Source organism: Apteryx mantelli, chromosome 9, assembly GCF_036417845.1.
Source record: "Apteryx mantelli isolate bAptMan1 chromosome 9, bAptMan1.hap1, whole genome shotgun sequence".
Taxonomy (NCBI): domain Eukaryota; kingdom Metazoa; phylum Chordata; class Aves; order Apterygiformes; family Apterygidae; genus Apteryx; species Apteryx mantelli.
The window spans coordinates 21,395,686-21,423,198 of record NC_089986.1 but is presented as its reverse complement, the minus strand read 5'-3'; the positions used below and the strand labels follow the sequence as shown (position 1 = coordinate 21,423,198).

The 27,513-nt window shown below is 37.2% G+C and overlaps 1 protein-coding gene across 1 annotated transcript in view; it reads right to left on the bottom strand.

The window, feature by feature from the left end:
- Window positions 1–27,513, bottom strand: part of CUL3 (cullin 3) — a 61,119-nt gene that overhangs the window by 22,277 nt on the left and 11,329 nt on the right. The window contains exons 2-5 of the mRNA XM_067301917.1: window positions 20,045–20,242; window positions 9,824–9,937; window positions 1,623–1,783; window positions 277–391 (exon numbers count right to left, since the gene is read on the bottom strand). Of these exons, the coding sequence (XP_067158018.1) occupies window positions 277–391; window positions 1,623–1,783; window positions 9,824–9,937; window positions 20,045–20,242 (588 nt within the window). The remainder of the gene's footprint in view (window positions 1–276; window positions 392–1,622; window positions 1,784–9,823; window positions 9,938–20,044; window positions 20,243–27,513) is intronic.

Genomic DNA, 27,513 nt, shown 5'->3' with positions numbered 1-27,513 from the left:
CCAAGTTGCATGAAATAGCTCAAAGCAGGCACAAGGTTAGCATGATGATCACTTTATACGTTATCAGCATTTACATCACAAAACTAATAGGCTATAGTAATTCTGTAAAACTAGTGTTACTCTCTCAAGGTTAGTCAAATCTTTTGTTGTTTCATTTAAGTACATACACATAGACATACACAACAAATAAGTAGCAGTTACTTAAAATGCTACCAATTCTCACATTTTCCCAGCAATTATAAAAGCATTCCATATACTGATATCCCGCTGCTGTACCTGAAAAAATTCTGCAGACATCTCCAAAAACGGAGCCTCAAAGTCTTCTTCATAGACTGACCTTCCTTCAAGACCTAGAATCATTAACATCTGGCAAGCATTTCTTATTGCGCCTCTGCCAAAAAGTAAGTTGTTACAAACATGTAGATTTCTCAAGTTGTTAAGATAGAGAGTACAAAACAGAATAACAAAACTCAGAATATCAACTTAAACAGAGTATTGTAATAAAAACTCTATCTTAAATCTGTTTGATATATATCACAGGTTTTTCAGAGGATTACAAAGATTTTTTTGTTTCTGTTCTAAACTAAGGAGCTGACAATGTTTATTAAATATTTTTAAAATAGAGAAGTAGGTCCCACAAGTTCTACTAACCCTGAAATCGATTAACATGAATACATTTCACCACACAAGAAAATAACCAAAAATAGGAAAAAAAAAAGTTTCTCAGAGCAAACTGAAAACTGCACATGTAGGTTGGAACTGAACAATTCCAAAAAAATTGCACAGATGAAGTTGCAGTGCAGAGTACTTTTCTTTTAAACCAAAAAGAAATGAAAGTGTATCTGCAAGTTAGACATACGGTTAGGCATACAAATACATCAATAAAATGCAAAAGAACTGCATCCAGGAAAAAATTCCACTTTCTGGCAGTAGGGGACAACATGCAGCTGTTGCCAGGAAGTATTTTTCTCTTCATAAACTGCATGTTGGGCAATCAATCACAGAGCTGCAGCCAAAGTAGCATGAAGTTTACATATCTCCACACCCCGCAGCTGCTCTGAAACTGAAGAAGCACAAAAAAGCCTGCAAATTTCAAGTTACTTCAGCTGCAGCATCTGAAGTGTGTGGCACAACAGTCCCCATCTACTAATACAGCAAGAGAATATGAGGATTTCAAGGCTCAGAAATGCAAATGAACTACCAATAAATAGATGGATTAAACCATTAGGAAAGAGAGTAGAAAAAAGAAAAAGACTTACGTGGTAAAAGAAAATTAAACAACCCCACAGCATAGAGGAAATAAAGGGCAACATGGGCATAGACTTGTCAAAACCTCTGCTTTATAACGAAATGCTCTGACGCAAGGCAACAGTGGAAATGTTTACAAAAGGTTTAATACAGACCACAGGATAAGTATTAAAAAAAAAAAAAAAGCACTTCTCTAACATTATGTTAAACAGTTACACATACACAACACTTTCTCTAGATTATCATAGAAAAGCTTTACTTGTGATCAGAAACACACACTTAAGCGATGATTTGTTTGTGTATGTTCCTGATTCACTCTTAAAAATTGACAGATATCACTTACAACAAAAGGCAACCACTTACAAACATCTTACCTGTCTACAACTTCTCCTTTCCTTTCTCTTGCAATCATATCCAACAGAGTTTGTCGCAGGTGATCCCTAATACAACCATAGCGCACAACTTGATCTCGAAAAATAATCAAACCCAAATTGTAGACATTCTCCACATTATTTTGTTGCACATATACACGGTCCTACAATGAAGACATACACACAGATAGCATTTAAAATTTAAAACTCACTACACCTGTGCAATTCAAAATTGCAAGAGATCGGTCATATTTATAAGGTACAGAAATAATCAAAATAATCTTCTCTTCTTTCATAAACAGAGATTATTAATGCTCTCAAGGTCAGTCCCAACTTTCCAGAACTTCATTATACATAAGAACTTCAGCTGAACCCCTACAAAAATTCATTTCCATTCAAATTGAACAAGGATCTTGAAACTGTTACAGTTTCATTAAATCCTTCCCTTCCCCCACCAAAACCCTCTTCATTTACATAGGAAGTCTAGATTGATTAGTAAATGTTAGTACAGGATTTATGACTAAGTATGCCAGAATAAACGCACACCCTTCACGTTTTTTAACCAGGGGGTAGAGAAACCCCAAAATACTAAGAAAGCTCATTGCATAATCTGAAAGAGGTATTTCTTATCTACCCAATCCCCTTCCATTCACCCCACTTTGTTCCTTGAAGGGGGGGGGGGGGAATCTCTCCCTGTCCCGTCCCCCCCCCGCCTCCTCCATACATCTGCCTACCACTCCTGTTAGGCAGAAAGTTCCTCTTCAACATTTAGTGAAATTTCCTGAAATAGCATCATTAGGTGAATAGAATAAAAGTAAAGCCAAAATGAGAATCATTACAACCATTAAAAAAAGGGGAGGGGGTGGTACTGCAAAATTGTACATAAAGACTTCAGTTGAACCCCTATACAATTCATTTCCATTCAAACTGAACAAGGATCTTGAAACCTTGTTGTAGTTTCATTAAATCCCTACCACCACCCTAAAAGAAATTAGGGGGGAGAAGAGAAAGATTTATTCTTCTGTTTCAATACAGGTTCAAACTCCATCTCCTTATGTGGTCTCAGTTAATAGTAAGGGCCAAGCACCTCAACCGTCCGCGAGCCACATACTACACACATTTACAAAACCAGGCTGATCCTCAGAATAGCGTTCCAAGTCCACATAGCACAACCATCATCACACAGCTTGACGGAGACATTACTGAGCAGACACCCAGAGTTTCCTTCCTACTGCTACTCACAGAAACGCTCGTTCCTTTCAAAGTCAACTTCTCAGCATACAGCAGGAGGAACAAGTTTACTCTTCGCAAAGTCCAGACAGCCTAAGTATATCCCATCCATGTTCCTCATACAGGTAGTGTTGAGTGCAAAAAATTTTCTATCCTGTTTAGTTTCGATTATTGATCCCTTTTCTATTCACTTCTCCAACTCAATCGTCTAAAGAAGCAAGACTATCAATAAAGTTACTATCAGAAATAGAATGTGTATTATCACTTAATATCTAGCAGTGCTGTACCATACCAGGTAAGACTATGTAAAACAGCATCAAGAACAGAAAAATTGTGAATAACAAACTATTTCTGAGGTGAGCTTTGGTGATTTTTTTTTCATTTTTTAAGGGCATAATCCATTTTATGTTCATAAACAAAACAGTTCAGTTAATTATTAAAAATACTGCTTTACTACCACTTATGCCTCAGGATGTTGTTATTAGTAAAAGTTAAAAATATTCTGTTCCTACTCAAATTTGATTGCAAGAAAGTTTTCTGAGAATTTACATAGTATAAAAAGCAAAAAAAAAAAAAAAAAAATCTGTATAGGACGAGGGTAAATGTTTGAACTAGAGTATAAAGATTAACTTCCCCACTAATTCCATCAATATCTTTCTATGTGCTTTATCATACCCAGAATTAAAGTGTAAACTTTTTTTTCAAGTATCTAGAAAACTAAACCATTAAAAAAAAAAAAAACTTCAGATAATGGAAAAAAGATTACAAAATTACAAGATTATATACTTTCCATGGAAAATTTATTCATATAGTCATTGTGCCAGTTTGCCTCTTGATGACCAAAGGAAAATGAAACACTGGGTTCCACAATTCAGGAATAATTTCCCACCCCTCCCCTCCAGGAAGGCAGCACTTAATGTAAATGAAACAGCAGGATGGGAACAGGTAAGATGCAGCTTGCCCATGGCCAGCGGAGCAAGCTAAGTTCTAACTCGCACCAAAAAGTTTACCAGTTGGTCTCATGAAGTCAATTTAATGACACAAGATGGAGTGAATCTTTGGAATATGTTATTCTTTTTCACTTTTTCTGGTATTTAGAACCAATGTTACTTATTTCACTCCCTTATTTACACACTTGCATCAAGAACTGAAGTAACTGTGATTCTGAAAGAAAATAAGCTAAAACACACTATTAAAGCGATCAAAGAATGCATAGTTTCTGTTGTGGCAGTGCTAACCACTGCCATTAGAACATGAAATAGTAGCTGCACCAGAAACTCTTCTCGGTGTAACAGCAATGACTTTTTAATAAGCCAGACCACTCTACGACACCCAAATTAAGGTAGCAGTATTAACATTTCTGATATTACTGATTTGCTTCCCCTTGGTAACAGATTACTTTCATTATTGATTGGAAGCTCTCCCAACCAAACATCTTGGCAAGAGGAATCCCCATCTGGGAACACGTTTGGCAGACGAGGCTACATGCTAGTGAACAGCAATCTCTTCCCATGGGGCGAAGCAGCAGGTGTTCAAAAAGGCAAGAGTAACTCACAGAAGACAAGGGTGGAGTTTCAGACAGCAATTATTCATGAACTACAATGCTGCTTACGCTGCAGAATAATCTTGATCTCAAGTAAAGCAAATTACCTACTGTACGTCATCAACAGCCACGTTTTGCCCCATCTCTTCATGGAGGCACTACTTCGATGATGTTCAGGCTTTGGACACTTACATACAGCAAGTGTTTTGATCCCAGCTCTGAAAAATAAAACAACTTCTCCCTACAACTATGTGCATGTGCATGAACAACAGAAGTCCTACGCCATGAGGTCAAAACTCACAGGGTCAATCACGTAATGCTGGCCTAAATCAACACACCGGCTCTGTGCGCTGCCCCAAAGAGAAGGGAATGCTCTACCCTCTTCAAAATGCAAAACTGTATTCACAAGAGTAACTGAATTTCTGACAGTGTTTTCTGGCACTAAGCATGCACCTATAATGCAGTCTGGGGTGTGATCACTGCACCTGAATACCTGAAATTTCTTTAAATTTAGCTAATATAAGTAATACACACAATGAACTTGGGACACCACAGAATTCAGTATAATCTACTTACTGTAAGACATTCCAAGAATACACACACTCACCGAAACTGCATGGAAGACCAAAAACTGCACCTCCTCTGCTATTATTGCATACAGTAGCTGAATAAAAACTATTATAGGTATGCCTATCACACTGCAAACACAGCTGAGACTGGATTTCAGATACAGCCAAATGTAGTAGATGACTTCACTGCTTAATATAGGGCTGCAGACACTTCCATAAATTTACAGAGTATTACATGTATTCTCATACTGATGACTGCAGCCTAAATGTGTAAACTAAAAGGAGGAGAGCTAGTTCATACAGACAACAAAATACTGGGGGGGGGGCTACACGCATTTGAAATTCAACTGTGGAAACTGAAATACCTCAAGCTGGCTAGAACTGGCTTTACTGGGCAACTACAGGTCACAAAACTTTACACTAGAACTACACTATACACCAGACCTGAAATTAAGCAGAAGCTACACAGCAACATGACACAAGAGGCAAGGTAATATACTTTTTTTTTAATGCAATTATAATGCAAAATTTAAGGAGTGTTTTATGGAGGTAGTTCCAAATATCAAAAGATGTAAATGAAATCCTACCACAAGCCTCAAACAGAAAACATCTTCATCATCAAATAAGTATCATAATAATGCATTAATCACATTGTACAATATGTGTACTTTTCAGAAAAGATCCTGATGAGTTAAATTTTATTTTAGAAGTGGCAAAATTAAACAGAGGAAAAAGATTAAGGTGGGACTGAAGGAAGGTTTTTGTTTTGAATCAGATCATAATGGAGTTAATGGTTGAAATCAAGTTGGAACACAAACAGGGCATTAGAATGGGTATAGCTTAGTTTAGGATGTACATCGCTTGGCTGAGGCAAGAATTTAAGAGAGTAATGTTAGAACCCAAGAGGATACATTCACTGATATCAAACTATGGCTCCTTTGGTACCAGGAGGTAGATTTCCTGAAACTAACGGGTAAGGAGCTACTGCCTCCTGGGTAAGACAAGAAGGACAGGGTTACCCCTTATTCACAAGCAGACTAGAAGGGCACGTACTTCTGATGGAACTAAGCATGTCCATAACAATGCCTGGTGACTGAGTTCATACAGATTACTTAAGATAAATATTTTAATTTAAATAATACTAGTTGTGTTTGAATAGGAATATATAAACAACTTCTGACATAAGCATATCGCTATAAAACTACATTTCATTCAGACTCAATTTCATGAAGTAAGAGCAAATAATAATTCTTTACCTTATAAAGCCCTTTAAATAGTTTATTTTAAGAACAGAGCAGTAAGGTCTCAACATCCTTGACAGATGTTCCTCCATTTTATAATTTGGTGGTACTAGCAGCTTTTTCAACTAACACATAGTTAAGACTAAAAGTTTCCTGTTCTTTAGTCTTGTTCCAGTCAACGAAATTACACTGACTCAATAGGACATTCCAGTGACCAAGATGAAACTGCAAAGCTTTGAGACTAGTCAAATCTTAAACCACAACTTACACTTTAATTCATATCAAAATATGAATTTGCTACTGACAATTTGCCCTATATCCTTCAAATTCAAAGAAAGGGAGTTTGACTATCGTGTCAGCTCCCTGTATTAGATAGAACTATCTAATAAAGATTAAATAATTCATAATCAGAAAACCATCTTAAATTACAGATGTTTGATAAACACACATCAGTGCTCCTAAAGTTTGACAAGTTTATATAAGTATTTTGAAAGAATAACTTTCATTAGGTGATATTTACTCTTAAACTATTTAAAAAAAAATCTTATCTAGATGTGCGTTACGGTTTTTTGGGTCTCATTTTGGTACAAGGAAAAAAACCTATGGAGGAGGAGGGACAAAAAAATCAGTCATGTGGAAGTCTCAACTGAAAAGCCACTCAAAATAATTAAAAATTGTCAAATAGCACATGAAAGACTTCTCCAAAATAGCCTACATTGGTACTTCTATGCTAGCTACATATTCCAGCAGAGATATTCAAGTTTGTTTATTTTTCCTTTCTCATTTTGTTTAATATATTACCCAATGAAATCCAGTTTGCACCTGCAAGAAAGATGCAGCTCTCCATCTTCTGAAGTTTTGGTGGTGAAGAGAAGGCAGTCTGTCACAAGCCTCAAAAGTCAAGGCATCACTACCCTTAGCACAAGAGATATTTAACCGGTTCTCTCTCCCCCCCAAAAATGATAACTGAAGCATGTATCCCTTTCTCAGTGAGGGCCTAGACAAGGTACTATACCAACACCACTATGATTTGTTTAATAAGTCCCCTGCCACCCCTCCAATCCAGCACAGGACTGCTACTTGGTCCTCAAAACACTGGTCAACACACTAAATCAGAAATGAGCTATAAGCCAACTTTCTCTGAGGGAAAGGGATCTGAGGGATCAACCATTTACTGACTTTAAGAGGCAGCAGACAATACTGCACTGTTCAGCCTGACCACCTCTGTATCTTGGAGCATTCAGCACCTCCTGCACTGAAATGTTAAGTAGTATTTGGCTAAAATGTAACTACTCTCCTAGAAAGCTCTGGATTCCATCTTCTGATGTCTCCGAAAATTCACCACTGGCTTTGTTCAATTATTCTAACAATTAACCATTCTTGTGGATACTACTCCTGTCTCATTTTCCCATTTAATTTGTCCAGATGCAGCTATAAGCAACTGATTTGTGTTTGTTCTCCACAAATAGATTAGAGAATCTCTTGGCAAGATAAGGAACTCAGATCTTTAAGTATCACTGAAGGCATTTTATTCAGCTCTCTATCTTTAGACATGTAGTTTATTCCCAGCTAAAAAAGAAAAAGGAAAGGCAGTAAGTCCATTAAAAAAAGTTTAAGTTACATAGCTACAATAATTACTCAGGATTATTTAACTTTTAGTAGCTTATTAGTCAAGTAGGATTTCTTCACAGCTAATTCAAATAGGTTTGATTTTATAGCATGAAATGAGGTCTTTAATTGCTGCAAGATGTTAATTCTAGTCGCTGGGTAGATTCTCAGCTTATCTTTTTTGACACTCCCCCCCCCCGCCCCCAAAAGGCACTACCATTATCTTATCCTTCACTGACCAACACTGCAAAGTACTCTCTTTAACACGGTATTTTAGAATAAAAGATTCTTGTATAAAAACACACACACACAGACTTTCAACATGTGTTTCTTTTCTTCAAGATACAGAGGTCTATAGCTAGGATCTGTACTTACCACAAACTGACTAATCTTCAGCTCCGGCTGGATACAAACAGAAGCTAATGAGTTTTAGCTCAGAAAGTAATCAAAAGATTAGTACACAAAATGCACTCACTGTGTATGTATTGTGTAATGTATTCTCACCCCCTTTCTAGGTCAAGTGTACCTTTTTAAGGCCATTAGGCATTACCTGTCGCCCCCAAGGATTTTATTCTGACATTTTAATTATTCCTTGAGAGATGGTTTAACAGAAAATAAAGTTGTGTTTAAAGAACTTCAGATGTTCAGCCAATTTTCTCCAATAAGAATGTTAAAATTAAGAACAAGAGCTTTTGACTGCTGTTTGTTTTTAGCTAGTGTTCCTTCTCCTAAGTCCCATTCTAATTAATCAAATTAACTAGTTAACTGATAGGTGAGCCTAGATGGAACTCAACTCTGGAAATTACCATGTTAGCTGATTACTTTTATTATTATTATTATTATTATTATTTTATTACTTTTCCATCTCTCTGCAGTCAAAACATTTTGTTCCTAGAATTAAGACTTTGGCTACAAAGCATACAAGAATGCACTCTCCTGCACCCTCAGAGCATGCACATGGTTCTGGAAGTTTAAACATAAACCTACTAATCTAAAGCACAACACAATTCAGGCGCAAAGCTGTAAGGCCTTCTCTCCTCAAAAAAGGCTATTTCTGTTAGTTATCAGGTAAGGAATGATTTTTTTTTTCCCTTTAAAAATTACAATCATCCAACCAAAGATCATATGCTCATCTATGAATACTGAGTAATCCTGTCACCAGCTTCATGAACAGCAAAAGATTCAGTTCAGATTTAACATTTATCCAGGGACACAGACTGTACCTAAGCAGAGTGATCTTCTTCAACACAGGAATTGAAAGAAAAATGACTACACTAGGAAGTTTGAGGAAGCTTTATACCATCATGCTTTCTACAGTAAGAAAACACCACCACCAAAAAACACATTAAAACATACAACCCACCAGAAAGTAGCGTGCCAGAATGAATTTGACTAGCTTATCTTTCAAGAATTGTAAAATTCAACCATTGTTATTTCAGATGCACTTTCCAAGTTAAAGGTAAAGACAGAAACAATAAAGATGTAAGTTGAAATAAGAAAGTGATTTGTCACATACCTGTAATAATTGGTCTTACATGCATAGACAGAGTTCAAAACAACAAGGTATAAACAGCAACTTAAGTGGAAGGTTGTAAACATAATGAGTCAGTTTAGGACACTATCTCAGTGTAACAAGTCATAGCTCAAGGGAAGTTAAAGATCTTTTCTTTGGCACACAAAGAAATAATACAGGTTGATTACCCAGTCACAGAAAAATAAGCCGCATATGCTGAAGCAACTATTTGCTTATTTCTGTTTGGCTGCTGAAAGCCTATTCCACTCCTAAAGCCCACAAATGACAGCAGAAAAGCCCTTTTTCGAATCAGCTTGGTTCTAGCACCACATCATTCATACAGGCTTTTTAGTAGTCTATGTCTGAGATCAACTATTTCTCACAGAATACAGACTGTTAAGTACACCTTGCTTTGCATTCCCCCACCTCATTTGTTCATGTGTCAAAAGACAACTGCATCACCTTAAACAAATGAAAAAGCAGAATCCCAGAATACCCACCATATACATCAGAATGTCTCTAATCATCACCATTGCTGTTTGATGATCATTCCATGCTTGGTTTAGTGTTTGTAGAAAGTTGTTATTCAAGGAGTTTAGCACATCTTCTCGCACCTATCACAAAAAAGAATATATTGTCATGAAGCCAAATCAGTCTCTTCCACATCATTTAAATACTAATAAGCTTTGCTTAAAAAACAAACAAACAAAACCAAAACCCAAACGTTGCTCCTCTGTTACCCTGAATATCACAAGTTCTCACTTTTCCTAGCTACTGACCATCCCTACTTCGCATTTGACTTGGGCAGAAAAAAAGTGCAGCTTTACACCATTAAAAAGAGGCTAACAACAAAATAACCAAGCATATTAAACTTCATAGTAATACCTTAAGTCTCAAATGTTACAAATATTTTTATACAACTTCTTAAAGATTTAATTTCCTATGCTGTAATGTTTCAATTAGATGTTAACTTTACTAACACAAATCATTTCAGAATATTGGGTAGTACTAGTAAATACTACAAACAGGAACATGTACAGGTACAAAATTGGTCATGATGACATGTAGTAAAACATACCAAGATAGTATAAAGTTGCAGCAAACAACAGTTCTGAAAAGAAACATTCACTTAGTAAAGACCAGACTCTCTCAAACTAATAGCCCATAATCACTAAGACTCCAGAGAACAAAAGAAAATCTTCACTGTTTTTATGAACACATTTGCTAGTTGATTCAATTGTCCCATCAGCCTCAGGCTTTATTTCTTTTTTACGTTACTACTTTTTATTGATGAAAAAGAACATCCAGTCTCATGTTTTCATTTTCATGTAGGAATCATGTACTGCAGCACTCAAGCTTTAAACTCATTTTAAAGAAAAACTCAAGGAGTTTAAACAAACAAAAACAAACAAGCAAGAACACAAACACACACATTTATTCCAGATTAAAAAATGTGTGAACTGACCTGAGATAAGATACAGTATACACTCTGCCCTCTGTCTTAACCCAAAAGCCACCTGAATTCATCATCCTCTTTAGAATAAAGTGGCTTTCGTGGCTACTAAAATACATATACAGCCTAGGTGTCTAATCAGTTGGCTAATAAGCCTTCAGGACCTAGAGTCTATATTCAACTCCAAACAGCAAAAGCTCTTTTTTTGCTCTTTAATGATGAATTTGTCATGAAACATCAGATACCCATTATGAAAAAAACAGATAACTGTTAAAGAACAGAAATGTAGCTGCTTATTCAAAGCTGGTTTCAAGCACACATATAATCTATTACAAATTCTCCATACATGACAAAACAACTCTAGTATTTCTTCCAATACTGACAAAAATCAACATTTTCAATGAAAGTTTGAAGAAACATTTTCCGTCCCTCTTTCAAATGAGGATAAGTCAATGGCCTGCAAAGTGGGAGATATTAGAAGTAGCATCCACAGCTTTAGGCATGTTTGGGAAGGTGCTGACAGACATCCCTTTTGGTAACACCCAAGGCTGGTACGTCTAGGCAGGGTATAGATTTAAGTTGTTACAGCTCCGCAATACTCTACTTGCGCAGCTGGGTTTTGTAGCTATACCCAAAGTGATCTGACAGTAAGAAGGGGACTGAATTCTATGCCTTAAAATCTGCACCTAAATAGGTAAATGGTTCAATATGTAAAGATTTTACATAACTTCTAATAAAGACTGGGGGCTGCTACCTTATGGACAAACAGTTTGAAGATCAGTAATTGTAAAGTTAGACTTTTTTCTAAACTAACAAAATTGGGAACACATTTTTATTTTTACTAAAGTTTCCTTTGTCTCTCTTTCTAGAACTTGCTAGTAACTTGCTAGAAAGCTAAACCAAATGCTGCTACTTAAGTATTTTCTGCACACTAGAGGGACACCATAGCAAGTACACCTCATCTCCCTTTGTCTCCACAGTAGGGGAAAATCTGCTGGTGCATCTGCACTGTCCTTAGTCCCCCCTGCCTGTAGGGTCAGAGCTGTCACTGCACTGGAGCTGCCAAGGGAAGGAGCTGCTGCCCACACAGCTTCTCAGCCACTACCACCCGTGCTACAGTCAGCGCTGAAGACCAGACATAACCAGTAGCTTAAGGCAGTTGCATAGGGGATCTTCTTCCAGACCACACTGCGACACGAAGAACCACCACCACGGCTGTGCTTCATACCACATTTAGGTATCTGTATGCCTTACCAGAGAAGCATGCTCAGAGGCTAAGAAGCAATGGTCTTGATCCAAGTTGATAGTTAAGAGTCCAAGAACACTCCACCTGGCTCCTGGTCCACCAACCCACATCCCAAAAGCAGTCCTTACACACACAATTTTCTGAACAGCTACAAGGAAAAGTTACCACATAGCACCTGAAGCTCCAGGGATTTTCATCTTTTTACCACGATCAATAGATAAAGAACAATTCACAATCAATTCATATGACTAATTCACTAATATGAATTAATTTACATGTTATATCAAAGTCATCCAAAGACATATTTGCAAGTGATAAGAAGTTAAGAGTCCATCATTTTAAAACAAATGTTAGAATATACATATACACACACACACACAGACTTGGAAATTTCAAGAGAAGTGCTTCAAACTCATAGTATTTGTATCAAAAAATTGCCACTATCATCTTAAGGTGCAGATTAAACCAACCGTATTTTAGAATTAAGAGTCAATATGTATGTAACAGCATACAAGAGCTACGTTTTATGCAGAATGATACATGGTATTTAATTGCAGGCTTTTCACAATCCACAAAGTCCACAGTTAAATAACCTACACTAGCTCCAATTGCATTTCTTGATACAGAAATCCCTTTCTCCATGACACTGATTACATTGATGCAATCAGCCAGTTGTTTCAAAGATTTTATTTCAACTTGAATCAGGAGTAATTTATTCTTGTGATCATGCAAACATTGTGACCATGTAACTTCACCACATCTGAGATCCAAAGTATTCTGACAATCTAGCTGCCATGCCTCATTAATTTGTGATACATAATGCTCAGGTCACTGCGACTACATCACTTTCCTGTTTAACTGCTGACATAGACATCCTGCCTCCTTACATCCCATACATGAGCTAGCTTACCTAACATGATGCCATAATTTTGATGAAGCCTAGTACAAAAATTCAAAATACGAATTCACAAGACAACTTAAAAAAACCCAAAAAACTTCTAGTGTTACTCCAGCCACCTGTCAATATTATGAAGAATTGAGTAGGATTTTGGTAGAAAACACAGCCTAAACTTCTTGTTATGCTGTCGACTGTTTTTAACATGACAACCAAAGCAGACAACTCCTTCTACAAAAACTTCACCTGACAAATAGACATGCTTCAATATACAATGAAGAGATACCAAACTGGACACACTCCCAACATGCAGGTTCTACTCTTCCTCACTGCCAGACAACCTCCCACCACAAACAACCATCTTTCTGCAGAAAAATCATTCTGTATACCTAGAGAAATACAGTACTTGTATTTCATGTGGTGGTATATTTTATTCCCAAAACCAGATGCCAGCACCCTGGATATACTCAAGCTAGTCACCTTCACAAGTTCTTTTCTTCCTTACCTTGAAGGTCCAAATGAAAACGCAGTTGAGGAAAATGCAACTTCTTACCCATTTTGTAAGAACCAGTTCAACAGCATTTCCTGGCATGCTCCCTCACTTCCTGTTCTTTTTTCTGTCCTTCTAATAAAGCCAACCTACTATTGACTATTCCAATCCAATAAACGGGATCAGTGTCACATTGCCCACATCCCCAAAATTCTTGGGGGTGGCCAAGAAGATAGTTTAGTATAGTCAGTGAGTGACATGTGATATTACGTCTCTAACTCATACCCTTGTGCTAGCACAAAACATTTTGCCTTCTTTGAAAAATTTTCCCCCACTCACAGTAAACCTATACCAGTAATACCTTATCCTTTTTTCTTTTTTTTTTTTTTTTGGGGGGGGGGGGGGAGAAGGGGAAGAAAAGAAAGAAAAAACCCTGTATTCATACATTGCTATCCCCAAGTAAACTGAGACACTGAAAATCAGTCGTATACTAGCGTAAATTACAGTATTGCGAATTCAAGCAGGCAAACAAAACACATGTAACAAGCAGCAACAACCTGCACCAACATCAAATGCAAACAGCTGACAGACACCGTTCTGCCATTTAAGGATTATTAGACAAAAACAACATAAAGGTAAGTAATTTTCACAGTGCAGCAGGCTACTATATACACTCCATAAACTTATACGGTAAAGCAAAAAACACAGCATGGCATACCATCCAAACACTATGGCCTTTCCTCAGAAAGGTGCAGGAACTTATCCCCATAGTATCACCCCTGCTAATATTGACTGAATCTAGGTATACTTGTGGGTTGCTCAAAGCTTTCCGAAATCTTCAAAACTCCTACTCCCCAGACCTGAGCAATCTCCTCCTTGCTTTTGGAAACCACATAAGGCAGTTGTAATTCACAGACAGCACTATTCACTCTCGGAAAATCTGAGGCAGCTGATCATCATTTATCCTTCAGTCTCCCAAGTGCGTGCGCTGTTGTCACCCAATTTATGTAGTTTTTAGCTAAAATATAAACATCCATTAAAAAACTTCATCTAACAAACTTGTAAAGAGTAAGCAGAATCTCCCAGAACAAGAAAAAGAAACATGACATGGTTGCTTTCAGTATTTTAATCAATATGAAGAAAACTTGGGAATATTAGTAGTTTCTAGATCAACCATGCTAGTAAGACTTACCAACACAAAACTAAAAAACATGACTAGTTTACAAGCACAAATCACCTGGGTGGGGATTGACTGATTTTACCTGAGTATGCAAGGCCATCACAGAATTTTTCCAGGATGAAAAAGCTTTGCAACAGTGAGCCACTGTGTCTTTATAATTACACGCTCCCAACCTACCAGATGAGCCAGGGCTGAGCTCCTTACGCAGGGTTAGGGGCACGGGGCGGCTGGCTGGCGGCAGCGACACCAGCTGCTCCTGGGCAGCCGGGGAAGTCTGGGGGCTGCCACGCTCCCCACAGGGCGCCAGGCAGCCCTCCGCAAGCGTGTCCTGAACCCAGGTGGGGCACTGCGCTACGCAAAGCGACTCCAAGACAAGTCTCTCTGTGCAGCTTCTCAACAACATTCTCATCAGTTTATTTTAAGCTGCAGACAGGTTTGAAAAACTGTTTTCAGGTGCTACGAAAGCCAACCAAATTACTGCTTGTAACTGTCCAGTCACACATGTTAAACAGCCATTGTGTGGGCCGTGAGGCCAATCATCAACATCACAGCACCAAGACCTATTTCATCTGTTAAAATCTGCCACAAGGTTGAAAATAGTGCTGCCTGTGCAAAATTAAGTACCCTTTGGGATACCTAATGCTTAATTTCCAAATGTAGAACACAGACTCTCCATAATCACCCACCAAATATTACAGAAAAAAAAACCCAAAAAACTACAGCACACAAAAAACTAGCCGTGAAAAAGGCATGACTAAAACCTCTTTGGTGGAAATACTGACTTGCAGTGGTGTGGGGGAAAGAATATCTGCCCTCTTCTATAGGCAACGAAGCCTTTCAGAAACAGCTTCTGCTCTTCCAAAGCCTTAAGAAAATTTCAGTCTGGAAAGTTTTATCAGCAGAATGTTACTTTCTATTAGCTGAGCTTGTATCTCTACGACACTATCTTTGAAGTCATGTGGTGGGTTTGCAGGCATATCCAGCTTAACTAGGACTGTCCATATACAGTCTACAAAATAAACTAGCAGATTCATAATTTACATAAGGTCTTCTTATATTTGCAAGGATGAAATCTTGTATATGACTTTTGCCTCTACTATATTTTACACTGAATATGACTTTAAGGAAACATAGCAACCCCCTCCCCCATCTCTAAGAATAGTATGTTGGTATAGTTTTCAATTCCTTTAAATAATTCTCTATTAAGTATACACAATGCAGACTTATGGCATAGCATTTTCTCTCTTACAGCATCTGCACTGATGCAGCAGCAGGAATCACTCAATCACATAATTCTCAACACTGTAACAACTGGCTTAAACAGCCCAAGCCTTCCGAGGCGAGAGGCAAGAGACAAAGGCACTTTCTGAACGAAGGCCTAAAGATTCAAAATCTTTTATTATGGAGTTTCTTCATCTTCTGGGAAAAAAAAAGTTGTAAATAGTCTAAAAGATAATACTTTAAAAGCTTAATAAGTCTGTTACAACCATGATACCAGACTTTCCAGGGATCCCAGGCATTCCTTTACAAGTACCACAGCAGAGCAGACACTTCCTTCACCCCATACCTTCTGCACCAGTGGCCCATACAGCCCTCCGGCACCTAATAATGTCCTGCAATGACCAGCAACTGTGTCCCCCTTACCACAGGCTTTCCCACATGCCTTTCACTATTCTTCTTCTGAGATAGCATCCACTGTCTCTATTGAGCTTTATCAGTCAGATCAGCAAAGACAACCACTACGGTGGAAGGCACTCTGGCATGCCAGACACACACAACAACACAAGTATTTGGTAAGATTTCTGGGATCCCATGCATCTCTTCCTTTGCAGTAATGTTCTAATACAGCACAGTTTCTGAAATGTTTGAACCAATAATGTCAGCACATTGCTTACCCACAAAAAACACTGAGTTGGGCTTGGCCAACCAAACAATCTCTCTCTCACACACACAATTTACAGAACATTTATGATATGCTGAGTGTGTCACGGGTTTAGATTTCACTAGACTTAATAGTGACAGGAACTTAAAATATCATCCTGCAAAATTTTTAACTTCCAGATTTTTAATTCTATTTTTTTTCTCCTAATACAAGCTTTGTTGCCTGTCAAACAGTTTAGAAAGCTGTAAACTAAGTATGTGTTGTGTGACAGAGGAACAGATTAGGATCAAAATGTGTGAAGGAAGAGTGTCCACAAGAAGCTACAAGATTGTCAAATGGAAAGAAAAGGAGAAATCAAAGTAGTATCAGATGTAAAAGAATTAGGGCCACGCCATTTTATACTTGAAATGAGGCAAAAGGCTTTAGCACTTTTTACTCAATGCCATTTTTAAATTTAATTTTACACGTACTATGCTTTAATAATAACCTCAATAGACAAAGACAAGTGTAGCATGTCCTTATCCTGTGCTAAATGCAAGACAGTTCAAGACAGCTCATTCCTATCAATGGTGCAGAGTAAGCTACCTGGCTTACTGCTTCCACCATCAAGCAGCCAGAACACAGCAACTGTAACTACAAGCTGGTGAGGGGCTGCAAGTGCAAAATCACGCGTACTTCACAGTACCTTGTTTGTGTGCTTTTATCCTGTGCACATACACTAACCATGTTTGCACCTATCACTTTATTTACAAATAAACAGGCTGTAAAGACAACATGTGGTATTAAGTTTTCTTGTTTAGAAGTTAAATAATTTTCTAAAGTGTTTAGTTTCTTTCTAATAAAAATGCTGGGCGAGCACAACTTTCATCTAGCAATTAAACATGCATAAAACAAAAATACAGCTCTTGACTATGTCCCACCAAAAACACTCTTGCATTCCAAACTTGACAACTATTTGTAAAAACATCTGAATAAATACATTGCCCCTACCTAGTCTCTGCATCTATTCTTAATTAGCCAGCATGACTGGAATACTACAGGAACATAACTTATTTGCAGAAGGGTAACCAGTAGATGTTGATGGCAAAAGGCAATTCTGTTTCAAGGATTCCAGGTATTCAAAATTTGGGTTTGGCTCCTCTGAAGCACTGCCTATCTGTCTTTTACTAAAACCTAATCATTTCTGCCATTGAAATCCATTAACTTTTGTCAAAATGAAAATGAAAAACATTTTAGTTGGCAAAATTCTCCCCTCTCAAACTCTAGCATCCACCCTTCATTCTTTGAATATAACTTTACAGAGACTGGTTGCTAGAATATTTATTGTTAAAAAGCTACTTAATATTTAACAGGGGAACTACTCTTGGAAAGAGCAACTGAAAATACAAGATTACTCTAACTTTCTGTTACACAAAATGTGAGGTTAAACAGATAAACATTGTTTTATCTATCTTACAATTAGCACTTCAGACACAATCATGAGGTGTCATTTCAGAACTGGTCTTATTCTTAACAAACAATAAACTTTTTTCCATACTTCTGGCTATAACTACTCCAACACAACATCCTTAAGCAAACTCCAACAAAGAAAAAGTAGCTTTGAATCTAAGAATATTCTACAAAAAATGTGGGTTTTTTTGTTCTAGTTTTCAGGACTTTTTGAAGGAAGTCACCTCCCCCCCCCCCCCCCGAGAGATTTAACTTATAGGTGGGCATCACCAGACATCTGAGCAATTTAGCCATTTTAAATTAATGCATTTAACTACAAAAACCCAGTATTCAGCCATTTTATTTAAAAAAACGACTTTAACCCTATGTATTTCCTCTAAGCTTTTAGTCATCTGTTTTCCTTGTGCAGAGATACCTTTTGATTAATCAGGTTAAAGATCAGAGTACTGGAACATCAGAGAACAGTTTTTTAAAGCATCAGATAAAACAGCATTAAGTGTCAGAACGATTTTTCTCTACATCGATACCTGTAAAAGCCTCTCAGCCACTGCAGGGATAGTACAAACTCACAGAATCTTCAGCTCTCTGTCCATTTGACACAATCAGTGCTCCAGAATAATGAATTTTGCATATAGATAATTTAAATAAGCAGAATAGCTAGCAACAACGACAGGAGACTCCTCAAATTAAATCAGGATTTGAACTCAAATCTAAAAGTTTAGTATCCTGATTATTATCAAGTATAGACTGTAAACACAAGCATATACAAGGCACAAAACCCCTCAGCCATTTGCCACATTTTATATGAATAGTATAGATTATGAATGCACATATTATGAAAACAAGTGTTTGAGAGGCACAGATGTGCTACAATTCAACGACAGAGCCATAAATTATTTAGCCACTTCATATATGATATTTCCTCTCATGCAAACAGTAAAAAGCCCCACATTTAAAGCAGTTTTTTGGACTACACTCGCCTGGACTGCACCTCTTCAAACTAGGATTTTTAGAAAAGAAAATCTTTTCACCTGTGCCACAGCAATAACATGCTTTTCTCTGCATAGTGACAGCAATAACTCCATTTAGTAGGAGCAAAAAACTCCCCAAGCATCATGTATTATTTCTACATAAACCTCCCATCCATCCTTTGTAATCCAGGCAGAAGTAATCATTCAAGATACATGATGGTGTATGACTTTCCTAATCAAACCTTGCAATAACAGGACAAAAATCTGATATTCCATCTGGACCCACAGCCAGCGTATGGGGTCAAAGTAGACATGCATCTGTTCTAAAAGACAGCAGGTATGGGTTTTACCGCGAGGAGTAAGTACAGGCATTTTCCCTAGATCTACAATCCTGTTGTCTCTAAGTATTACGTAGAATCACAAAAAGTGAGGTTTAACTTCATTTCAATAATACACTTATCAATTAACTCTAAACTTCCTTTACAAAGACAAGAGGTGCGGGTCCATCATTTAACATGAGATATGAAGAGCCCTTTTCTCAGATGACTTCTTCAGAAACAAAATGTTTCTGCATGTAATTTGGACTGAATTACACAGTTTTGAAAAGGCTGAAATGATAGAATGCAGACTACTCAGGACTTTTGTTGTTGCTGAGCTGATGCTTTTGCACACTGCCTGGAGCCTCTTTAAATAGTGTAATCGCAGCACAACTCTTTCATTAAATTGTGAATTAGTTCATTAGCCCATAACAAACAAGTTTTTACGTTGGTATTTATTTTGTTCCACAGATGAAAAGCTGACTGGAAAGCAAATTAAAACTTTATCTGAGAAAGTCATAAAATGCCACCAGAAGGCCACAAATCTTTTTGAAAAATCCCAGATCTCAGCAGTGATGCTTCAGCTAAAGTTGTTTCCTGTTTTACTCTCAAATACTTTCTATGGTCCACTCTCCATTAGTAATTTACAGCAAGCAGTATCTGGAATATGAAATCATTTAAGCTGGAAGGTTAGCTCTAAACTGAGCATTGTTGAGCATAGCAATATGATTTCCACACAAGGTAACATAACAAAGTTAGATTCTTGTCAAATAAATAACTATACAGAATTCTTCTGTATCAGTAAAAGACTTCAATTTTAATTCCTAAAATTACATACCTTGTTTATGAGATGCTCAGTGACCACTTCTCTTAGTCCAGTGTAGAGTTTTTCTCCATGTTTATGTAACACCATAGTATACGCGTTCCTATACAGCTCCTCAAAACTGAGACCACTATTGTTCTTGCGCTGGATCTCTTGGATTGCATTTTTCAGGAGATCCCAAATGCTGTTTACATATTTCTCGTCCATGGTCATCTGTAACATTAAAAAAAAAATACATTATTGTTTAGAATCAAGACAGACCACTGTGGAAAGTTTTCTGTAGAAGTTGTAACCGTTTCCTGCTGCCAGCAGCAATTGCTTCTGCCACATTTTGTTACTTTCAACATCACCAGGTTTCTCAAACTTTAGCAAAAGAAAAACAGTGTTGACAAAACCAGCAAGAGTTTCAAGAAATAGTTATGAAAAGCATCATTTGAAAAGGTTGAATGTCTTCTCCTTTAGATCTGCGAGTCCACAGAATGTGATAGCAGAGTATGGGCAGCAGGGAGAGGTGGGTGATCATGAACATTATTAGCCTCTTCCCTACTTTTCCTCTGCACTGTAATAGCTGATGGTCAGTTAATTTTCCTCCCATGCTAACATGCTACTTGGCACTTTATAAACCATACTGCAACACTGATCTGCTTAATCAGACTCCAAACTAACTTGTGCAATAAAAGACAATAATGTCTGACAGCGTCAGCAACCTTATTTAGCCATCTGCTTGAGCTAACTAGGTGTTTCTTTATTTACAGCAATGTGTTAATGGCCAAAGTATTATGTGCCTACTACAGAGATATTTCAGTGTATTCAAACACTTAGAGGTGTTTCCGGGGGGGGGGGGGGGGAGGGGAGCCTCTAAAATTACCAGCTATATAGAATATATTTCTATTGCACAAAGAAGATTAAATGACTTCCTAAAAGATACACAGCAAACTGTAAGCAGAATGTGCACCAGCTTGATCTGTTACTCACACAATATACACTTTAGTAAATACACCAAATAAAGAGAAGTTCAGCAAAAGAGAGCTCTTTAAAAAGTTTCAATATAATAGCAAACCAACTTTTTGTCTTCAGCTATGTATTAAATAGAGTAAATCAATTTACAATTGTGTTTTATCAATCCAAATTATTTGTCAAAACAAGGTGCTTCAAAATATGATGCTTTATGGATAATGCAGTACTTGGGATTGCACAGACTCAATAAGGGTAGCAACAAGATGTATGCTGTTGCCATTATATAAAGTTTACGATATACTCAAGTGTTGTCACTCAACTGAGAAAAAACATATTTTAACTGAACCAATTTAAAATGCAATGTTTAAAGTTAAGTTTGGTTTAGTTTATACTAAAATGAATTCATCTAACATTTTATATCTAAAGAAAATGGCTGAAGAACAAGAAAAAAAGCTACTATTCCCAGCATCACTGTAGAGAAAGAAAATATCCCTGAGTAAACCCATATTTTCAAAGCAGCCTTGAATATGAAAGCAGAAAGTAATAACAGAGTAAAGAATAATGGTATGACATTATAGAGGAAAGGCATGACCAACACTATCCTATCTCTCTTCTCCCTCTCCTTCCACCTGAAAAACAGTACGGGAAGAGTGGAAGGAAGGACAAGGAAGACTAGATTTGCCTGCATTTGTAATCAAATACAACAATAAATAGTACTTTTTTAATTAAAAAGACACTTTTAAGATTCAATTTCAGAATATCAAGTTTTCTAGGCACTATAAATAAAAGTAAAGCCCATAATAAGGTGAGGTCTTTCACTCCCTTGGAGGTGACCATGGTGAAGAAAATCAAAACAAGACACATACTCCTCCATTCTTCTAGTCTTTGGGAGTTTCATTTAAGAATAAAGGTTTTCACGATTTAAAAGAAAACAAACAAACAAAAAACCCTACAAATTACTACTTTTTCACTCTCCTGATACCAGAGCTATTAACCTACTAATCTGTATGTCTTTGAAACCTAAGAGTTATGTCAATGTGTATCTAAAAACAAGCAACCTGCAAACACTTTTAGAAATTCTTAGCCTCCATTCTCCCCAAAATCAATACTCCAAAATAGCAAAGAAAAATGGTTGAATCTCCAAGCTTCTTTTTTCCCTGCTATCTATAATATTGAAAGATTTTTCTTTTTAATTTGCATTTGGTACATTGGTGTCTCTTCAGGGAAATGATTTTCTAAAGCCTTCCTGAACAAGCAATTTTACAAGTACTGATAATGAAGGCAACCATTTAATATTGCAGAGAGCAATTAAAGTGAAAGCTTCTCAGTTTTTTATTAAAAAAATTTTTATCTTCAAAAAAGCAGACTCAGAGCAACATTTACCCATATCATTTCTCCCCTTGCTAAACACAAAAATCTCTCAGCCAACATGACAACCTTTTGATCTCAATTGCAATTTAACTGCCTCACCACATTAAAAAACAAACAAACAAACAAACAAAAAAACATGATCGGTATAAATCAGGCAAATCACAGACTACTAGTCTGAGGAGATATTACAGCATTGCTGTTTCTTTTGCAGTCGGTCAGTCAGTAAACATTTTTATCTGTTGCATATGAGCAGTACACCTAATAATTCAGATCTGTTCAGGAAAAAGTTAAAAACAAACTGTTCATTACTTTTAATCCAAATGCTATTAAAAAAAAAAAGGAAGAAGAAATGATTGCAAAACTATTTCTCCAAACTCACTAAATACGAACACAGAGTTTTCTGCCACTTACTGACTTGCTTCAGATTAACAATATCTACGTGTTTTTCCAAGAAACAGGTTTGCTAAAGTGCTAGGACATCAAGTTAGAAGAGTACTGTCTTCCAAAAAGCATCAAACATAGCTGGCTTGTTTTTTCAGCAGTGTCTTCTAGCAAATCAAAGATTCCTAACATTTTAAATAACTGCACTGTATCAAACAGTAAGTAAAGCTTTAGCAAAAATATGTTATCATTTTCTCTTCACTTTGAAAAGTTGTCCAGCTTTGGAATAGAAAAGCTGCTACTGTGTTATCATCTTCAAATCTATAGAAAAAGTCAATGACTAATTCTCCTGGATTATTTAACTTGCAAGTTCATCTCTTTCTGTTCCCATTCTTTAATCAGACTTGCACAGACATTTCCAAAAAAAAAAAAAAAAGTAGAAATAAAACTAGTTTGTGATGCTATTAGAACATTTTTTTACATCTTCAGAACTCTGTAGAACAGCTTCTCTAACACCACTGTTAAAAAACTATGATCCTAATCCTGCAGTCTGATCCAACAGTGAAGATTTATGCAACTCTAGATCCCTACAAACAAAGCATCTAAGTGATCCTCTTCCACAAATCTGATTACAAGATCAGAGCCTACATGCTACTCCATGCTCATTCCCAGATTTATTGTAAACTCTTTATGGTTATATTTTAAAACTGAATTGCACAGTTGTAATACAATTGTCATGCTTGTGAACCCAGATTCACAAAGACATGAAGAAGCCAATGTCTAAATATAGGAAATGTATTCATTTACTTCAGTTTACCTGAAGATTACCTTTCTTTGGAAATGCAAAAAAAGTCAAGTCTGGTACTAGCAGGAGGCATGGCTGTTCAGCTTTATAAGAAACCACTAGTTGGAAAACTTCCACAAACCACTGCCCTAATGCTAATGATGCAAAGATGCAACTCAAACAAACATCTGAACACAAAACGTAGCCAAAGTATATCTTGAGGTAATTAGACTATAACATCATTGTACACGAAGTACTAGAGTTTCATAGAAAAACAAAGTCTGCAAAGAACTGAGGTCCTCTATTCCATAGTATTGCCTCAATATAGGATCAGCTATATCTAAGCCCTTTCTTAGAAGATGTTTGTCTATCCTATTAAAAACTGAGACAGAACCAACTATCACTGTCAATCTATTGCAATTATCTAAAGAGCAAGACACCAACAGATAAAGCTAAGAAGAGTCCTGAATATACTTCTTAGTGACTCCTTCCTAGAAGCTAACATTATGGATACTACCTCTTTTGAGTAACTTCATTAGCACTCCTTAAATCAAAAGGGGCAAACGGCTAGATTCCAACAGTCTGGATATTAACATACATCCATTCGTATAAAAAGTATTAGCTCCCTTCTAGTTGCACAGGATACAGCTGTACACCAAGGAAGCAAGAAGATCAGGGCTTCCTGAGTAAGGGTGAGCTATTAAAACTGTCAGTACTGGTCTTCCAACTGAAATGCACTGGTGAAGAAGACTATGAACTTGTGGCCGCTGCTGCAACAAGGCATTTTTTCCCTAGCTTTTACACCTGCAGTCAAAAAACAACACTGAAACTCCCAGATTCAGACAGAACATGAAATACATCTACCACTGAAAATCCAGATAACTGTACAGGAATACATGCTTTGGGGTTTAATTTCCATTCTGCTCAACTTTTTCAGCAATGTTGCCCTTGAATGCAAGTTCATTTCACATTCTTCTCAATTTAAGTTGTCTTTTGGTTGTTTTGCCTTTATGCTGTAAAACTTGTTCTTCTTTCTCAGAACACAATGTTTGAAGTGCTGCAAGTTGGAGGGAAAGGCAGTTAAGGAGCAAACCATTAAGAACCTACTGAATTCTTGCTAGTTTATTCTTATGGGAGTAGCTACTTAGCCTTCTTAAAGAAGAGATGGGCAAGACAGAAGGGAGGAAGAGGTAATAAGTGACCTACAGAATCTCTGTAGGAGTATCCACAGAGATCTACCCACCAGCAGAAACAGGAGGCATATGAACAGGTACTCATAAAACTAGTGTCACAGCTTCTTATCCTTCCTGCAGTAAAAGTTTCTAGACAAATTCTGTAAAGTTCTCTCAAACATCTCAGGCCAAACAGGCCACTGTCAATTCTCAGAAGTTTTAACAGACTGTAAAAAAACTCTCATCAGATTTTTTTTACTTAAAAAAAAAAAATTGTAAATATTACTACTCAACATGTTTCTACAGACTAGTTGCACAGTGTTTACCACCATTCTACACACCACCAAGCGAAATGGGATTACTGCAAAGCAATGTTTCGCAAAATTTTGCAAACCGCAACCAACACCTGGCTCATTTTTTTCCATGACATCCTTTAGGTCTAATACTCCACAGCACTGGAGTGACAACCACCTGTAATTACAGACTGCAAGTGTTTATGCTCTCTTTACCTTGAAGGAAGTGAGTGGATACCAACAATTAAAGTTAGTTAGCAGCTCTCCAAGTAAACATTTGCAACTAGTAATTGCAGCCTATTCTGTCTCCCCCTTCCCTATGGGTCAGGGGACAAACAGAGCAGCAGCTGACTGCTGCCACCTAGAACTGTACTGTCACAGGGGTCCAGACCCGCAGCCCAAGTGACACAAAACCAGTAGTCTTCATTTCCATTCCAAGACAGGGAATTCATCAGGATGGTATTAAATAATCCGTTACACAATAGTTAGCATCCTTTGCCTTGATCCTTCATCCCAGAAGGAGCATGGCTGAGATAACCCAGGAAAAAAAAGCAGGAGTGACTCCCTTCCTGTTTCAGAACCTTAGCACTATTTGAATTTTTACAAACCCTTCCAATATTGTTGTTAACTTAAAAGACAAGAATTTACAATGACAGATACCTCCTAGCGTTTGCTCCATGAAAATCTCTAAGAAATGGCATATTAGGATATGGAAATAGAAATTTTTCAACCATAGAGCAGACACAATGCCTTCCTATTAATGACATGGAAAGCTCAATATTCACACTCCTCTGAAGTTTGAAATCTTCATCAATATGTAGATATCAGCATATCAGCAAGAGGATGCATAGGCTACACTTCACTGCCCAAGAAACATTTTTAGTCAAGTAGTCAACAATTCCATAACACACTCACAAATAAAAACTCATCTCTGATAACCAGATACATCAGGCACAATACTCCTCCACAGGATTAGATTTTGACTGTTATACACTGAAAAACATGAATGGAAGCTAAGAGAAGGGATAAAAAAGGAAGTAAGGAGCACCTTGACCTTCCTACTGTTCTTTTGCATCTGGGCTATTCCATTTTAGCCATAGCACTGTGTCACCACAACTGGTCTTAATAATCAGATTTTTGCTCTTAGATGACCCATAACAACAATTGGAGATGATGATACAATATTTTCCACATCTTCTAGGAGTGTCAGGAAATGCCTACTACACTATTATACTCCCTCAGAGGGTGTGGGGAAAATCTATAGTTTATGGCATCTGGCAGTTATCATTTACAATACTCAATATTGGCACCACTTTTACCATCTGTAGTTTGTTCTTCACTCATTCCTTGATGTTCAAGCCTTACTCTTGTTTTGGTGGGCTACCCTTACACTAGGCTTCTCCAGTTTCCGGCCACAAGGAGTATTAATGGCCTGTGCTGTGCTGGCATTCTAGGCTCAAAAAGTTAGCAGAGTAACGAGTGCTAAGAATCTCCCCATAAAAGCTGGGAGAAAAATCAACCAAAAAGAGCCAAAAGGGCTCTGGCCTCTGCAAAACAGGCAGGACTCCATGAAAGAACTCAGTAGTAGAAATGCAGGAATCACAATATCCATCTCTCCTTCCCAGCTCTATCAGGCTTTGCTCAGCAAAAGCAGAATTGTAAGTAAGCAGAATTCACAATTAAGACAAAAAAAAAAAAAAAAAAGGAGAGAGGGAGAGATCTTTTTGTCAATTAAAACAGAACCCCCAAACTGCAGGATTTTAGACAAAACCCCTTTCCACTTCATTTTTTTAAATGCCTTCAGCAGCAATGAAGAGCTATTCTGCCAGCATGCAGATGAAGAGGTAAATAGATTAAAAACTGATTTCTTAAAAGATGGAGTCGCACCTCCTTCCCAGTGATTGATAGATTTGGTCTACCTCCAAGGCACTGTCTCAGGGCACTGTTGGTCTCATTACAAAACAAGTGCTGTTTTGGGGGTTGGGGCCTGAAGAGGAAGGGACCTGTTGTTTTTATAAATAAGTTCTACAGCAAATTATAATATTCTCTGTGAACTTCCTTTTCTAATAAAACGAAAGTCAGGGGTGGGGGGGATTTGCTCCTCCTAGCGAACAGTAACATTTGCCTGCTTTATAGGCAAACTGCACGATAGCTGCTCAACACCCTATAGGAAAAGTTTAAGACAATCCTTAACAGACAGAAACTGTCATACTGAAGCAATGGTTTTGACAGGTTTAGGAGACTGACCAAATTTAAACAAAGATTACATACAAGTTTCTCTTTCCTATTTTAGGAAATGATTTAGAAAAATAAGATTAATCCTGAACTCATAACATACCGCAGTTATTCTAGATTTCAATTCCTATCTAATGCAACTTCTTCATTTTACCTAAAGCCCCTCCCCAATTTTAATCTTACAGATCTGTGGAACACCATATCCTGGAGAAAAGAGGGAAAAAAATTAAAATGACTCCTCCCACACACCTATTTTATCTGAACTGTGACTATGTATGTAAATTTAAGCAG